The sequence below is a fragment of the Salvelinus sp. IW2-2015 genome, linkage group LG13, assembly GCF_002910315.2.
Source record: "Salvelinus sp. IW2-2015 linkage group LG13, ASM291031v2, whole genome shotgun sequence".
In the NCBI taxonomy this organism is placed as follows: domain Eukaryota; kingdom Metazoa; phylum Chordata; class Actinopteri; order Salmoniformes; family Salmonidae; genus Salvelinus; species Salvelinus sp. IW2-2015.
The window spans coordinates 2,445,787-2,464,061 of NC_036853.1; the positions used below are offsets into that span (position 1 = coordinate 2,445,787).

At 43.7% G+C, this 18,275-nt stretch overlaps 1 protein-coding gene across 1 annotated transcript in view; it reads right to left on the reverse strand.

Moving 5' to 3' along the window:
- Window positions 1-18,275, reverse strand: part of LOC111971971 (dual specificity protein phosphatase 8-like) — a 94,751-nt gene that overhangs the window by 43,331 nt on the left and 33,145 nt on the right. The window contains exon 2 of the mRNA XM_023998765.2: window positions 16,440-16,578. Coding sequence (XP_023854533.1) covers window positions 16,440-16,578 — 139 coding nt within the window. The remainder of the gene's footprint in view (window positions 1-16,439; window positions 16,579-18,275) is intronic.

The window sequence follows — 18,275 nt, forward strand, 5'->3', positions numbered from 1 at the left end:
GATATACGTTCCTCTCAAGTTCTTGGCTCTTTCCAGAACAGCTACCTTGTCCTCGAGAACTTGACCACTATCGCTGGGGCCTGTCACCTGGGCCTGTCACCTGGGCCTGTCACCTGGGCCTGTCACCTGGGCCGGTGTGGGTTTTCCAGTCCTGTGGGCACACTCACCTCAGTCTTCCTGGGGTCCATTTTCCATTTCTCCGAGATCATTTCCCTCACTTTGTCCTCAGTCTACGTCCAGGTCTCATGTGGAGATTCTGCAATTCCATCCACAACCATGTTGTTCCGCCTTGTTCCACTGTTACTCCTCGCAGTTCCAGACAGGGCAGGTGGTCACAGGGAAGATTTAAAACAACAAACAGCAGGGATCTAGACAGCCACAAACCCGGTAAAATCCGCAGTCCCAGACAAAATGGGTAACCACGTCAAGGGCTGCGTTCAAGCCCTCAAGAAAACCCTGTTAGCTTGATAGGTAGCTAGCTAACAGCTAGGCTAGCTGCTAAGGCAAATAGCTCCTCAGACCCGGCTTTGGTCGGCAGGATCACTGGACAGAGACTAGCRGTCCCAGCAACYKATGCCAACTGCATCGCGGGATCCAAAATAAAATTTTGGCGAGCCACTAAGAAACTTTCCAATACACTTTCAAAACAACAAACTTTTCAAAACAACAAACCAAGCTCTACCTCGTGCCAGTGAATGGGGATCGAGTTCTCTCATCACATGACTGTGTGCTCGATTTTATACACCTGTCAATTCAAATTTTCCTACAGGCAAGTTTGGTCTGAAAGAGACTTTAGAAAAAGCGTTACAGGACAATGCGAGGCTTTTTAGAATCCGTCCAACTGACATAATATGCACTAGAACCCGTCAATTCAAATCTGGACCTCAAAGCCAGTTCCACTGCTTTCTTTTTCATTCTTGCCCTCTGATCAGGAACTGATTTAGACCTGGGACCCCAAGTGTGTGCAAATAGTCAGGTAGAACAGAAAAGCAGCAGAACTCTGGACCTCGTAGGGTCAGAGTTGAAGAGCCCTGCACCAGAAGATATATTCTGGGTAAAGTCGTGTCAGTGTAAAATAAACATCTATATAAACATCTATCCCCAGGAGGGCTGTGTTTGGGCGGAGATGGGGACAGCGGATATCTCAGCGCACTGGGTTAGGGTGTGCTTTCCTGTCTTTGCAGCAAAACAGAGTGTGAGAGACAGAACAGTGTGTGTGTGTGTGTGTGTTAAGGCAGGACTGTGGTCACAGCCATCCAGCAGTGAGTGACATCATTAGCTGAGTGTCCTGACAGAGAACAATGGAGCCAGAGATGAYGCAAGGCTCAGAGGAACCAGCCATGCTGTCCCCATCGACATCAATACTAATGATGAGGGAAGAAATCAATACAGTTACATATCGGGATATTATTTTTAAGCTATAAGGCCCGAGAGGGTGTGGTATATGTCCAATATACCATGGCTAAGGGCTGTTCTAATGCACGACGCAACGTGGAGTGCCTGGATACATCCCTTAGCAGTGGTATATTAGCCGTATACCACAATCCCCCAAGGTGCATTATTGCTATTAAAAACTGRTCACCAACGTAATTAGAACAGTAAAAAGTATTTTTAGCCAATCAGAATTCAGGGCTCGAACCACCCCGTTTATAATTGACGATATATCGTATCGTTTTGACAATGTTGCAATATCTTGTTGTGCTAGTTGGCTGTACCTGCACCAAAACTACAGTATGTTTCCTYCATAGCTTGTTCTCCATCTTCTTTTTAAATAGGGAGCCAATTTGTTTTCAGTATTGTTATTTCCATGACTGATCAAAACTCGTTTTCTCATGGCTCTCTCTTGTCCCTCTRCAACAGACATATGGTAAGAAATATGTTTGGAACATCAAATCGTAATAAAATCACAGTATAGAATCGCAATACATATAGAATCGTGAGAATTGCAATACATATCGTATCGGCACCTAAGCATGTTGACAATATCGTATCACGAGGTCCCTGGTAATTCCCAGCCCTATTCAATACATACAGGATCTCTGAGGATCTCTATGGCTTTGACGCACACACACACACACACACACACACACACACACACACACACACACACACACACACACACACACACACACACACACACACACACACACACACACACACACACACACACACACACACACACACACACACACACACACACACACACACACACACACACACACACAATCCACCCGCCATAGGCGTCTCCCTCTCCCACACTGACCCTGACGTCACTTCGCCTCATCTGAAATAGGAAGTTGTTACACAAGAGGCAGGAAGTAAAGGTTTTGTGGCAGCCTAAGTGTCTGTATGTATGTTTGTGTTTGTAAACTGTGTGTGTATTTGTGGGAATTTGTGTATGTTGTGTATGTGTGTATGGGTACGCTTATGTCTATTGTGTGTGTGTGTGTGAGAGAAAGAGAGAGAGTGAAAGCAGGAGGGAAATGAGGAAGACTGGGAATGGAATGATGACAAACTGCAGCATTCCTCACTGGATGGACCGGGGGCCTTAGGCTCGACTGGAACTCCAAATTTAGCCTGCTGTTGCCACGGGGATGGAAAATCTCCAGCCTTTAACAGGAAACAGAAGCCCAGGAGGCTCAACGGGAGTGTTTAACATGTATTTACAACACCAGCGTCTTACTGTGTGTGTGTTAAATATGTATTTATCAGTGGCGGTCGGTACTGTTTAAGATGAGGGAGGACGATATGTTTTTATGAKCATGGCCTTATTTCTATTACAACATATTGGCTAACTGTCATTCCTGTTCCATTCACCTAGTTCAATGTCATATTGATAGGTTTAGGCTGCTACCTTTCCAAGCCAAACCATGTCGTAACTGCTAACCGCTACACACAGCCTACATCGTTGTTACCATATTAGCAGCRTTGGATAGTCATAGCCAGCTAGCTAACATAACATCCCTCTATTTGAGTAGGGTGTTTGAGTAGACTAAACTAGCTAGCTGCATTTGCTAGCTAAGTAAGTGAAACTGAAAGTGAAAAAAAATGACAAAATATATCGCTCTCTCTCTCGCTTCTCCTTCATTGTTGAAGATATACATTTGTTCAAAACTGTTCAACTATTGTCTTAGTTGAGTCAACTAATGACCACATTTTATGCACTGCAGTGCTAGCTAGATGAAGCTTATGCTTTCAGTACTCRATTCATTCTCTGATCCTTGATTGGGTGGACAACATGTCAGTTCATGCTGCAAGAGTTTGGATAGTATGGAGGACATCCTCCAGAAGCTGCCATATTTACTGTGTAAGTCAATGGACGGGGGTGAGAACCATGATCTTCCTAGGTTTTGTATTGAAGTCAATGTTTTATTTTTTACTTAACCTTCATTTAACTAGGCAAGTCAGTTAAGAACTACTTCTTATTTATAATGACAGCCTACCCCAGCCAAAACCTAACCTGGAYGACGCTGGACCAATTGTGCGCAGCCCTATGGGACTCCCAATCATGTCCGGTTGTAATACACCCTGGAATCGAACCAGGGTCTGTAGTGACCCCTCTAGCAGTGAGATGCAGGGCCGTAGACCGCTGCGCCACTTGGGAACCCAATGTACACAGAGGAGGACGGAAGCTAGCTGTCCTCYGGCTACACCATGGTGCTACCCTACAAAGTGCTATAGAGGCTACTGTAGACCTTGTATTCAATCAAGTATTTGGTGACGTGAATATATTTTGTGTAGTTTTATCTAAAAGTCTCAATATTTTTATTTAATTCAATGAGGATGGTCCTCCCCTTCCTCCTCTGAGAAGCCTCTACTGGTATTTACAGTACTCTATGAATACATAATATTTAAGTTAAAATCATTTCCAAATGCCCCAAATCCTTTTTGCCAGAGAGCCCATCTCTGTATGGTCCACCACCATGCTTCACCGTACGRATGGTRCCAGGTTTCCTCCAGACGTGATGCTTGGCATTCAGGCCAAAGAGTTCAATCCTGGTTTCATCAGACCAGAGAATCTTGTTTTTCATGGTCTGAGAGTCCTTTAGGTGCCTTTTGGCAAACTCCAAGCAGGCTGTTATGTGCCTTTTACTGAGGAGTGGTTTACGTCTGGCCACTCTACCATAAAGGCCTGATTGGTGGAGTGCTGCAGAGATGGTTGTCCTTCTGGAAGGTTCTGCCATCTCCACAGATGAACTCTGGAGCTCTGTCAGAGTGACCATCGAATTCTTAGTCACCTCCCTGACCAAGGCTCTTATCYCCTGATTGCTCTAGGAAGAGTCTTGGTGGTTCCAAACTTCTTCAATTTAAGAATGATGGAGAACACTGGGTTTTGGTACCCTTCCCCAGATATGTTGCCTCGACACAATCCTGTATCGGATCCCTACGGACAATTGCTTTTTGCTCTGACATGCACTGTCAACTGTGGGACCTTATAGACAGATGTGTGCCTTTCCAAATCATGTCTAATCAATTGAATKTACCACAGGTGGACACCAATCAAGTTGTAGAAACATATCAAGGATGATCAATGGAAACAGAATGCACCTGAGCTCAATTTCGAGTCTCATAGCAAAGGGTCTGAATACGTATGTAAATAAGGTATTTCTGTTTTTTATTTTTAATACATTTGCAAAAAAACTGTTACAGAAAACTGCTACAGAAAACTGTTACAGAACACTGTTACAGAAAGTTTAAGAACACTGTTACAGAAAGTTTAAGAACACTGTTACAGAACACTGTTAAAGAACACTGCTACAGAAACTTTGGAAGAAATGTTAAGAACACTGTTTAATTAGAACACTTTACAGAAAAGTTAAGAAAACTGTTGACATGAAAACTGTTACATGAACACTGTTAAGAACACTGCTACAGAAAACTGTTAAAGAAAACTGCTACAGAAAACTGTTAAGAAAACTGTTACAGAAACTGTTACAGAAAACTGTTACAGAAACTGTTACAGAAAGTAAAAAACTGTTACAACATGTTAAAGAACACTGCTATAGAAACGTAAAGAAAACTGTAAAGACTGTTAAAGAAAACTGCTACAGAACAATGTTAAAGAAAACTGTTAAAGAAAACTGTTAAAGAAACTGTTACAGAACTGTTACAGAAACTGTTACAGAAAACTGCTACAGAAAACTGCTACAGAAACTGTTACAGAAACTGCTACAGAAAACTGTACAGAACACTGTACAGAACACTGTTACAGAAAACTGTTACAGAACAATGTAAAGAACACGCTACAGAAAACTGTTAAAGAAAAAGCTACAGAAACTGTTAAAGAAAACTGTTACAGAAAACTGTTACAGAAAACTGTTACAGAAAACTGTTACAGAAAGTTTAAGAAACTGTTAAAGAACACTGTTAAAGAACACTGCTACAGAAAACTGTTAAAGAAAACTGCTACAGAAACTGTTAAAAAACTGCTACAGAAAACTGTAAAGAAAACTGTTAAAGAAAACTGTTAAAGAAAACTGTTACAGAACACTGTTACAGAAACTGTTACAGAAAACTGCACAGAAACTGCTACAGAAAACTGTTACAGACATGTACAGAAAACTGTTACAGAAACTGTTACAGAACACTGTTACAGAACACTGTACAGAACACTGTTACAGAAAACTGTTACAGAACACTGCTACAGAAAACTGCTACAGAAAACTGTTAGAAAATACGCTACAGAAAACTGCTACAGAAACTGTTACAGAAAACTGTTAAAGAAACTGTTACAGAAACTGTTACAGAGCTACAGACACTGTTAAGAACACTGTTACAGAACACTGCTACGACACTGTTACAGAAAACTGTTAAGAAAACTGTACAGAAAACTGTTAAAGAAAAACTGTTCAGAAACTGTTAAGAAAACTGTTACAGAACACTGCTACAGAAACTGTTACAGAACACTGCTAAGAACCTGTTACAGAACACTGTTCCAGAAACTGTTACAGAACACTGCTACAGAAACCTGTTACAGAAAACTGTTACAGCTAAGAAACCAGTACTCTGAGTTTGTGTGTGGGACTGCGTGTGTGTTCACGGTGTGTGCAGGCGTTGATGTGTTGTTGCCAGCACTGTATGTTAATGTGTTCATTCTTGCCATAGGTTATTTGGTACAGCGTGTCCGCTTATCTCATTATCAGCTGATTTCAAATGTTGTCAAACACACATGAGTCTCTTCCTCAAAAGTGTCAGCGATCTACATGAAAAGCCGAAATGCATATAATCATGGCATTAAAGCATAGTTGATTTTCAAAATCCACATACTATAAAACGTTATATTTTCGCATACCTAAAATGCCTACTATTTAGAGTGCAAGTATGAGGTTTTTTCTCCAGTTTGTGTGTGTCTACAGCAGGGTGAGAGCGCACAGCCACTGGCGCCAGATGGACGACCGCAGGAGACTGGAGCTAAATATAAACTCTGTTCTCTGCACCATGAAATAGAGAGAGGAGGAGAGAGAGAGGAGAGGAGAGAGAGAGAGAGAAGAGAGAGAGAGAAGAGAAGAGAGAGAGAGAAGAGAGAGAGAGAGAGAGAGAGAGAGAGAGAGAGAGAGAGAGAGAGAGAGAGATGAGAGCGAGAGAGAGAGAGAGAGAGCTGAGCAGAGGGAGAGGATGGGGGATAGGTAGCGAGGGGAGGTGGAGGAGTGTGAGCGGATAGGAGAGGCATGAGAAGAGGGGATCAGAAAGAAGAGGAAAGGGGGAAAGGGAGGAGAAGGGAGGTGGAGGAGAGGTATAAGAGGAAGGGATCAGCGAGGCGAGGAAAGGGGTAGCTCAGAGGGAGAGAAGACAGAGAGACAGAGAAAGGTGGAGGGAAAAGAGGGAGGAGGAGAGAGGAAGAAGGGGAGGAGGAGAGAGGAAGAAGGGGAGGAGGTCATTGAGAATAATGTGCCAGACCCGTGGGATGGTGACCTCTTAATGGCACGACTGGCTTCTTCTCAATGAAATCATTGATCTGGCAGGAGTACCTGGAGCGTAATGGTGAAGGATCAGATAGGAAGAGAGGAAGAAGAGGGGGATGACAGGGAGGGTAGAGAGGTGTGAATGGGGAGAGGGGGAAGGAGATCTGGAGGAGAAGTGTGAGGGAAAGAGAGAGGGAGAAATAAAGAGAGAGCGAGAGACAGGGCCATGACCCATGGCAGCCAACCATAATAACTGTGACCTCAACTGTGACCAATCAAAATGCAGCTGGGAAGCTAAACCATCCAATCATATGATCCCATACATCCACTTCAGACCACACACATCCCAATCATTATTCAGCTCGAACCATTTGGTAGTCAATAACGTGGTGAGGTTGCTAGAGAACATTTTGAAAAAGCCATGCAATTCAATACAAAATCTGTGCCAAATGGCAATATGCTCCATGTATTACAGTGGACTTTATGGTGGCTTAATTCCCACATTAAAAAGGCTTTATACTAAGCGTATGAGCAGTTGAGTGCTTGTAAAATGTGCTGGGATTATCATTTGGCCATTGATTCCAATTGGCTCAGTTGGTAAGAGCACTGTCCTTGGAATACCGGAGTTGTTGGTTTGAATCCTGCACAGGCCACATATAGAATACTGAATACACACACACACACACTGTAACTGCCTTTGAATATAAGCGTGTGCTACTCTGGGTCTATAGCCAATAGGATATGGGAATTTCCACCCAGTGTTGGAAAGGAAAGAGAAACACAAAGCTTCCATTCTGAGAATGGTGGCGAGGCCTCAGACATGTCATGCTACAGGCCTGCAATAAATGGACATCTACACACACACAGACCGTCACTCAGCTGGATGGAATGACGGGAATTATCTCACCTCCTCAATAGGTCTATCTAACCAATACACATACAAACACACACAGACCTATACAGCGCATTGGAATACCTCTCTGAACGGTTGCATTGTGAGAGTCTGGTCTCCCAAGATTAACTCAGCGCCACACACACACACACACACAATACACAACACACAGAAACACACACACACACACACAGAAACACACACACACACACACACACAAAACACACACCACACCACACACACACACACACACACACACACACACAACACACACAGAAACACACACACACACACACACACACACAAACACACACACACACCACACCACACACACACACACACACACACACACACACACACACACACACCACACAACACAAGGCCGCGCCGTTTAAAAGAGCACAGAGGAATGACACATAATTGGATTAAACTTTGCATTGTAGACTGTGCAGTCACACCCACACCCAATCTCATCAAAGCCTAAAGGCACTTGCACAGCGGCTTCTGTGTGTGTGTGTGTGTGTTTTGTGAGTGTGTGTGTGTGTGTGTGTGTGTGTGTGTGTGTGCGGTCTCTTTCATCTCCTAACGTCTCCCTATTATGATGTGTTTATATTTCTTCATCAGGCTGACAGACTGACAGGCAGTCTGAGACTCAGAGTTAGCATGTTAGCTTTACAGCCATTACCCCAGGCCTGTTAACTGTTAGCATTACAGCCATTACCCTAGGCCTGTTAGTTGTTAGCATGTTAGCATTACAGCAATATCCAGGCCTGTTAACTGTTAGCATGTTAGCATTGCAGCCATCCCTCCAGGCCTGTTCAGAGCTCTGAGCAGAAGCTGCACAATACCAGGAGGATTAACAGATTAGCACTCTTTTCTACCTTCTCCTCCCTCCTTAATCCTCCACCCCTCCCCTTCTCTCTCTGCTGACGACTTTGTCAGCCACTTTGAAAAAAAGGTTGATGACATCCGCTCCTCATTCACTCAGCCTATTGAGTCCACTGGTACCACTCACACAGAACTACCCTACGCCTTGACCTCCTTCTCCCCTCTCTCTCCAGATGAAATCCTGTGACTAGTGAGGTTCGGCCACCCGACAACTTGCCCGCTCAACCCCATCCCCTCCTCCCTTCTCCAGACCATCTCTGGAGACCTTACCCATTTCTCACTTCCCGCATCATCCCTGAACACTGGCTACCCCTCTGACTTCAAAATGTTGCTCCCCTCCTCAAGAAACCAACACTCGACCCCTCTGAAGTCAAAGACTGCAGACCGGTATCCCTTCTTTCCAAAACACTTGAGCTCTCTCTCGCTATCTCTCTCAGAACAATCTCCTTGAACCTAACCAGTCAGGCTTTAAGGCGGATCAGAGACTTCTCTCCTCTGTTCTCATCCTCCTAGATCTATCCAGTGCCTTCAACACCGTGAACTAGAGGTCGACCGATTAATCGGAATGGCCGATTAATTAGGGCCGATTTCAAGTTTTCATAACAATCGGTAATCGTCATTTTTGAACAACGATTGTGGCAGATTGAATTACATTTTTTTAACCTTTATTTAACTAGGCAAGTCAGTTAAGAACACATTCTTATTTTTAATGACGGCCTAGGAACGTTGGGTTAACTACCTTGTTCAGAGGCAGAACGACAGATTTTTACCTTCTCAGCTCGGGGATTCGATCTTGCAACCTTCCGGTTACTAGTCCAACGCTCTAACCACCTGCCTTACATTGCACTCCACAAGGAGCCTKCATGGCAGGCTGACTACCTGTTACACGAGTGCAGCAAGGAGCCAAGGTACGTTGCTAGCTAGCATTAAACTTATCTTATAAAAAACAATCAACCTTAACATAATCACTAGTTAACTACACATGATTGATGATATTACTAGTTTATCTAGCGTGACCTGCGTTGCATATAATCGATGCGGTGCATGTTAATTTCTCATCGAATCACAGCCTACTTCTCCAAACGGGTGATGATTTAACAAGCGCATTCGCGAAAAAAGCACTACCGTTGCACCAATGTGTACCTAACCATAAACATCAATGCCTTTCTTTAAAATCAATACACAAGTATATATTTTTAAACCTGCGTTTTTAGTTAATATTGCCTGCTAACATGACTTTCTTTTAACAAGGGAAATTGTGTCACTTCTCTTGCGTTCCGTGCAAGCAGTCAGGGTATATGCAGCAGTTTGGGCCGTCTGGCTCGTTGCGAATTGTGTGAAGACCATTTCTTCCTAACAAAGACCGTAATTAATTTGCAAGAATTGTACATAATTATGACATAACATTGAAGGTTGTACAATATTTAGACTTAGGGATGCCACCCGTTAGATAGAATACGGAACGGTTCCGTATTTCACTGAAAGAATAAACGTTTTGTTTACGAAAATATAGTTTCTGGATTTRACCATATTAATGACCTAAGGCTTGTATTTCTGTGTGTTATTATGTTATAATTAAGTCTATGATTTGATATTTGATAGAGCAGTCTGACTGAGTGGTGGTAGGCAGCAGCAGGCTCGTAAGCATTCATTCAAACAGCACTTTTGTGCGTTTGCCAGCAGCTCTTCGTTGTGCTTCAAGCATTGAGCTGTTTATGACTTCAAGCCTATCAACTCCCGACATTAGGCTGGTGTAACCAATGGGAAATGGCTAGCTAGTTAGCAGGGTGTGTGCTAATAGCGTTTCAATCGGTGACGGCACTCGCTCTGAGACCTTGAAGTAGTTGTTCCCCTTGCACTGCAAGGACCGCGGCATTTGTGGAGCACTGGATAACGATGCTTCGAGGGTGGCTGTTTTCGATGTGTTCCTGGTTCGAGCCCAGGTAAGGGCGACGAGAGGGACGGAAGCTATACTGTTACACTGGCAATACTAAAGTGTCTATAAGAACATCCAATAGTCAAAGGTATATGAAATACAAATGGTATAGAGAGAAATAGTCCTATAATTCCTATAATAACTACAACCTAAAACTTCTTACCTGGGAATATTGAAGACTCATGTTAAAAGGAACCACCAGCTTTCATATGTTCTCATGTTCTGAGCAAAGAACTTAAACGTTAGCTTTTTTACATGGCTCATATTGCACTTTTACTTTCTTCTCCAACACTTTGTTTTTGCATTATTTAAACCAAATTGAACATGTTTCATTATTTATTTGAGGCTAAATTGATTTTATTGATGTATTATATTAAGTTAAAATAAAAGTGTTCATTCAGTATTGTTGTAATTGTCATTATTACAAATAAATAAATCAATAAAAATCGTCCGATTAATTGGTATCAGCTTTTTTTGGTCCTCCAATAATCGGTATCGGCGTTGAAAAATCATAATCGGTCGACCTCTACCGTGAACCATCAGATCCTCCTCTCCACCCTCTGGGCATCTCAGGCTCTGCACACTCTTACCTGACAGGCCACTCCTACCAGATGATGTGGAGAGGATCTGTGTCCGCACCACGTACTCTCACTACTGGTGTCCCTCAGGGACTCTCAACTACTTTTCTCCTTCCCCCTTCTGACACCCAGGTGGCGACATGCATCTCTGCGTGTCTGGCAGATATCTCAGCTTAGATGTTGGCCCATTACCTAAAGCTCAACCTCAACAACCCTGAGTTTCTTTTCCTCCCGGGGAAGACCTGCCCGCTCCAAGACCTCTCCATCAAGGTTGACAACTCCACGGTGTCCCCCTAACAGAGTGCAAAAACCTTGGCGTTACTCTGTACAACACCCTGTCGTTCTCTGCAAACATCAAAGCAGTGAGCATCCCAGAGTTGCCTCTTCTCTGTTGATGTTGAGACTGGTGTTTTGCGAGTACTATTTAATGAAGCTGCCAGTTGAGGATTTGTGAGGCGTATGTTTCTCAAACTAGACACTCAAATGTACTTGTCCTCTAGCTCAGTTGTGCACTGGGGCCTCCCACTCCTCTTTCTATTCTGGTTAGGGCCAGTTTGCGCTGTTCTGTGAAGGGAGTAGAATACAGCGTTGTACGAGATCTTCAGCTTCTTGGCAATTTCTCGCATGGAATAGCCTTCATTTCTCAGAACAAGAATAGACTGACGAGTTTCAGAAGAAAGTTATTTGTTTCTGGCCATTTTGAGCCTGTAATCGAACCCATAAATGCTGATTCTCCAGATACTCAACTAGTCTACAGAAGGCCAGTTTTATTGCTTCTTTAATCAGAACAACAGTTTTCAGCTGTGCTAACATAATTGCAAAACGCGGGAGTTCTATGAGGCGTTAGCCTTCCTAAATAACTGAGTAAACTTGGATTAGCTACCACAACGTGGCCATTGGCAACCAGGATGGGATGGGTTCTCTGATAATGGGCCTCTGTAAGTCGTCCTACTGTAGATTAGTCTCCTGTGTATTTTTTGTTGTTGTGGCCGCTTCTTCGATAGGATGTGCGTTTGGTGGAGCAGGTTTTTTTCTGGTCATGTTTGGGTGAGTGTTATTCTGGTGCTAAGCTGGCTGCTTGTATGGCACGTAGACCACGGTAATTTATATAGGCTCAGCAACACCACCGCAAATACATCTTGTACCAGCAGGGAGTGCTGTACAGAGTAATGTGTCTGACTCTTTTTATTTTCATTTAAATGCGTGGTTGGGGTATGGAACTTACATAAAAATGGATTGAGCCCCGCTTTACTCCCTATCACGTTTATGCACATGTGATGCAGAGCATTCTGGCTCAAAATGGACCTATTCCTGATTGTATTAGCTAGCACATGTGGTGGAGGCTGCGAGTTAAGATTGAGATACCAATGTATAGGCTTTGGGATGGATCTTGCAAGTACATACGAGCATTTTGATGAATTTAGTTTTGTCGCATTCCAGAGTGCTCTCCGTGTGCGAGATGGTTAGCGCGCACATCTAGCACGAAGGAGCGCATGACTGGAGTTCCGGATTTTGCTATGTCTCTTCGTCCTTCTCTCGTCATCTCTCCCTCCTTCCTGTCCTGATCCCTAACTCTCTATTCTATGACGAAATGGCAGTATTGTTCTCCCTGCAGTAATTTATTTTCCTCCCTGTCTCTCTCTCTCTCTCTCTGTCTTCTTCTCTCTCTCTTTCTCTCCTTCGTTCTCTTCTCTCTCTGTATCTCTGTATTACCCTCTCTAATTGATCGTCTCATTCGATCGTTCTCCTCAGCATCGCTCTGCCCTCATGTTCTCTGATTATCCTCTCTGCTTTCTCTCTTTCCCTCTCCCTTCCACTTTGGTGTGTATCTTTAGTAATCCTGAGAAAAAAACAGGCAGATGGCACTTGGAGAGATTACAAACAGTCACTGCACATCTGAAGACCACACACACACTCTCACACCTGCATCTCCCCCTACCTCTCTACCTCTCTCTCTATCTCCAATCTCTGCCTTTGTCCTCATCTCTCCACATCTGCAGAGCTTGCTCACTCGGAAGCTGCACCGCTGTCTCTCTCTCTCTCCATCCTCTCCTATTCTCTCTCTCTCTTCACATACTCTCATCTGCAGAGGGCACATTCTCATCATCTGCATCTTTTCTTTTGGTAACACTTTATTTGGACAGTTCGTCTGTAGATGCTCTAACCCTAACCCTAACCCTTATTCTCAACCTAACGCTAACCCTAACCGTAACCTTAGACAAGCAGTTGCTTATTAACAGATAGTTTGTTGATAGTATGACCATCTGTAGACCATCTATCCAGACTATCCAAATAAAGTGTGACCCTACCTTTCTCTCTCTAATTTCTATCTCTCTACCTCTGCTAACCCTAGATGACCCCCTCTATATCCTCCTTTTCTTCTCTCTCTACGTTACTTTAGTTTATTTAGTATATACTTTCTTAACTCTATTTCTTCAACTGCATTGTTGATTAAGGGCTTGTAAGTAAGCATTTCAAGGTAAGGTCTACACCTGCTGTATTTGGCGCATATGAAAATAACATTTGATTTGATTTTATAGTCATGCCTGCATTGCTCATACAAACATCTCTCTGGCTTCCTCTCTCTCTCTCTTTCCCCCTCTCTATCCTATGATAGCTATGCTAACATAGGAACTATGGGATAAGAGCTATGCTCTAGTGTTGTTGTCAGCTAACCACTGTAACAAACATACTGGCTCCACCCACTGGGGACTGGACTGGCCCTGGTAGGACTGTGTGTGTGTGTGTGTCTGTGTGTCCATAGCAGCACGTGTGTGTTTTAATCCTCCATTTAACATGCCTGTGTGTACATTACAGTTTAGGCAGTAAATTTGCTCTCCCCCAGACAGCGAGACCAAACTGCTGCAATTATTCCTTTATTCACTCTGTCTATCCCATTTAAAGGCTTCTTTTCTTTTCATCTCTCTATCCTAGCCGTCCCTCTTCCTTTATCTCCCTTGGAGCACTGTGCTGCTGTGTGTCTACATGTTTAGAATTGTGTGTGTGTGTGTGTGTGTGTGTGTGTATGCGTCTACATGTTTATAATTGTGTGTGTGTACACGTTTATAATTGTGTGTGTATGCGTCTACATGTTTAGAATTGTGTGTGTGTGTGTATGCRTCTACATGTTTATAATTGTGTGTGTGTACACGTTTATAATTGTGTGTGTATGCGTCTACATGTTTAGAATTGTGTGTGTGTGTACACGTTTATAATTGTGTGTGTGAGTGAGTGAGTGTGTGAGCTGTTGGGCCCACATCAAGCCATCCCTCGGTATGAAGTCATTGGCACCGTTAATGACATCATAAATCAGGCCCTGTTCCCTGAAGACTGGGGGAGTGGGGGGAAGAAATGGGGTATTCCCTGGGTATTCTGAGACAATTAAACCAGAATAACTGTTAAATGAATCTGAGGATAGGGATGGAGGATGGGGGAAATAAATTAAATTTGTTAACTGAAGGTCTAATTCTGATATGCTGAAGACTGAAGAAGAGAGACAGGTGAAAAACGGCAATTAACACCCGTGTGACCAGACGCCAGAACCAATGTCACACGACGCATGACCAGACGTCAGATGGTCAAGCTGGCACAGATTGACCTCTGACCCCTGACGTCGTCACTTCCATGCCGCCCTGCCAACCGGCCAGCGCTGCTTCCCTCAGAACAGCAGGGGAGCTGACACACTGTCCGTCTGTCTCTCTCTCTCTCACAAACACACATGCATGCCCACACATGCCACTCTAAACAGGAAGTAACATCCTTACAGGTAGTGGACTGGCTCAGACTGCCAGTCCTGTTTATGACCCAGTAATATGGAGCTCAGATGGAGACAGACCACTGTTATCTATCGCACATGACCCTGAAACACACACACGAATGCATGGATTCATGCAGACACATACACACACATTATTCCGCTATGACTGTTAACACCACTGACCCCGATACACCACAACAAAAGTCTTTCCCATTGGTTGAATCATCCTACAGCATATTCTCTTCCACTGTTGTCGTGGAAACAGCAGAGAACGGAAGAGAGAGCGAGAGAGCGAGAGAGACACAGAGAGAGAGAGAGAGACGAGACACAGAGAGAGACAGAGAGAGACACAGAGACAGAGACAGAGAGAGAGAGAGAGAGGGAGAGAGAGAGAGAGAGAGAGATGCAGAAAGACTGAGAAGAGAATCTCTGATGGGTCTTTTTTAAGAGGGATAGGTGGTAGCCTCATCAAAAAGCTGAAATGGAAAATTCCAGGCTTACTTGTGTCTGTGTGTGTGTGTGTGTGTGTGTGTGTGTGTGTGTGTGTGTGATTATGTGTGTGTGATTATGTGTGTGTGATTATGTGTGTGTGTGATTATGTGTGAATGACTCATGGAAAGTTTAATCTTACTATGCTTATGGAGATTTGCAGGGGTAGGAAACATCTTTACACACACATATGCACACTCACACACATACACACTGTCTCTCTCCCAATCCTGAGTGAGGGAGATTATTGCGTGTGTGTGTGAGCATCTGTGTGCTTACTGCCACTGTCTCTCTGCAGCGCTGCAGTCCTAGATAGATACTGAGAAGGTATTAAGTCTCTTCAGAGGCAGATTAATACCCACGTCAGGCCTCCTTTCTAACTCTGAGGGTGCTTACCAGCCAAAACGAAAAAGCTATTAAGCATGGTAAATAAGACTGGCTGATTTGAGAAACAGGTATTAATAGTTGAATTTAAGCTTAAGCCTCAATTTCAAAGGGCTTGGAGAGTGAAAGAGAGAGGGGTGGGGGACTCTTTGGAGAGGTCTGCAATGCAAAACTCATAGACGTTCACAATGACTATTTTCCTATTCCTTCCTTCCATCTACAGAGTGAACAATATGTCATATAATAAATGAATGCATTATTAACAATGTATGAGTGGAACATTTAATGAGTGAAAGAATGATGAACACTATTACAGATGATGCTCACTAGTGATACCTGCTGTCCAAACAGAAGCATCGCACACTGCACCATGCCTACTGGTTCAATGCAGGCCACATTGTAATATACACACAGGAACTGACTTTGGATCAGCTGTGAAACACCATCTGCTTGTAAACCCTGATTCCAGGATGGTGATTCGCACACTCGCACGCACGCACACACACACGCACACACGCGCGCACACACACACACACACACACACACACACACACACACACACACACACACACACACACACACACACACACACACACACACAGCAAGTGCCTACCTGTGAGCAGGGAGACTCGATGGAAGGTGCCCTCCAGCTTGCCCAGCAGGATGTGGACAAAGCCGTCTTTGGACAGTTGCCCCGCCTCTTTGGAACTCTGGTCGTACACCACGACTTCCTGTTTCCTGCCCATCTCAACCTGTAGAAACACCAGTGAGCAAGAATATGTCAATGGAGGTTTGGGTTAGTATCATTTATTGCAAAAGGAATATGAAGTTGTCATAACCCATGAGTAAAACAAGTTGCACTGATAAAAACAGCAATGCTGTTTGCATTAAAGCACACATTTATCTTCATTTTAAATAATGTGATATAGAGGGAGTTGGGTGGGTGGTGCATGGGGTTACTGAAACAACATTTGGGAACATAGCAAAGTATTACACCATCTGGACAGAGTAAAAATAAAATCTAAAGGTATTTTCACATTGATATGCAGGAATCGATGCCGTAACAGTAAATAACGGCTAAATAATGATGACATATTATCTGTTAAATACAAAACATTCCATCCGAATGCATGTGTGTAAATGGACAGTACAAGCACCTTCAATGCATCAGCATGCTGTAGATGCTYTGTCACAATGTGTTTGTAAAAGAGGAAGAGAGGCTGTGTATGTCTATGCTGTGTGTGTGACACGCCAGCCAGGCTCCTTCTCCATGTTGTCAGGCAGGTTTCGGTCACATGACCAGCGCCTAGCCTATCGCATTGCAGCTCTGAACCACCACTGAAAGGGGGTTCTTTAACCCTTTTCTTCATGTTGTTTTCATGCGCTCCCTCCGACCTTCAGATAGCATAAAGACTACACTATAGCTGCTGGGCAAAACAACACTTCCTCCAAGAACACTGTTCACTGCTCAGTGGCCCCCTTGTCTTTCTCTGTGAGCTTTACCGTGCAGTGGGTCATGGTAGACACACAGGTCTATAGTGTGGATGGTACACACAGTTCAAGCCATGCAGTGGATGGGTGTGTGTATCAATGAGTCTATTACTCTGCAATAGTGTGTGTGTGTGTGTGTGTGTGTGTGCGTGCCTCAGTGGGTGTGTGTGTATGTGTGTGTGTGTGTCAGTGTGTGTGTGTGTGTGTGTGTCAATGTGTGTGTGTCAGTGTGTGTTTGTGCTTCACGTTACACAGCAGCCGTACCAGAGTGTCTTGGCCGACAGATACACAGGTGACTGATGCATGTTTTTCCTGACCCATCGGCATAGCACACCCCATGATGAAAAAGTGAAAACATGTTTTTGAGTCAGCAAATGCCAGTGATGCAAAGTGGATGAGTACAGAATGGATGGATGAGTACAGAATAAATTAGTATGTAGTACAAAATGGAGGAGTACAGAATGGATGAGTACATGAAATGGATGGAGGAGTACAGAATGGATGAGGGAAGAAATGATGGAGGGAGTTACAGAATGGAATGGAAGATGTACAGAATGGATGGAGGAGTAACAGAATGGAGGAGGGTACAGAAGGGGAGTACAGAATGGATAGTAAGACAGATGGGATGGAGGAGTACAGATGATGGGGAGTACAGAATGGAGGAGTACAGAATGGAGGAGTACAGAATGGTGGAGTACAAGAATAGATGGATGAGTACAGAATGGAGGAGTACAGAATGGTGGAGTACAGAAATGGATTGATGAGTTACAAAAATGGATGGATGAGTACAGAATGGATGAGTACAGAATGGATGAGTACAGAATAGATGAGTACAATCTAACAACACCTGTAAAAGACTGTTGTTCCCCGTCTTTACTTTTGTGTGTCAGTGACCATCTGAGGGGTAGATGCATCTCAACCTGACCACCTAGACTGTGTTTAAACACAACCTCAGTAC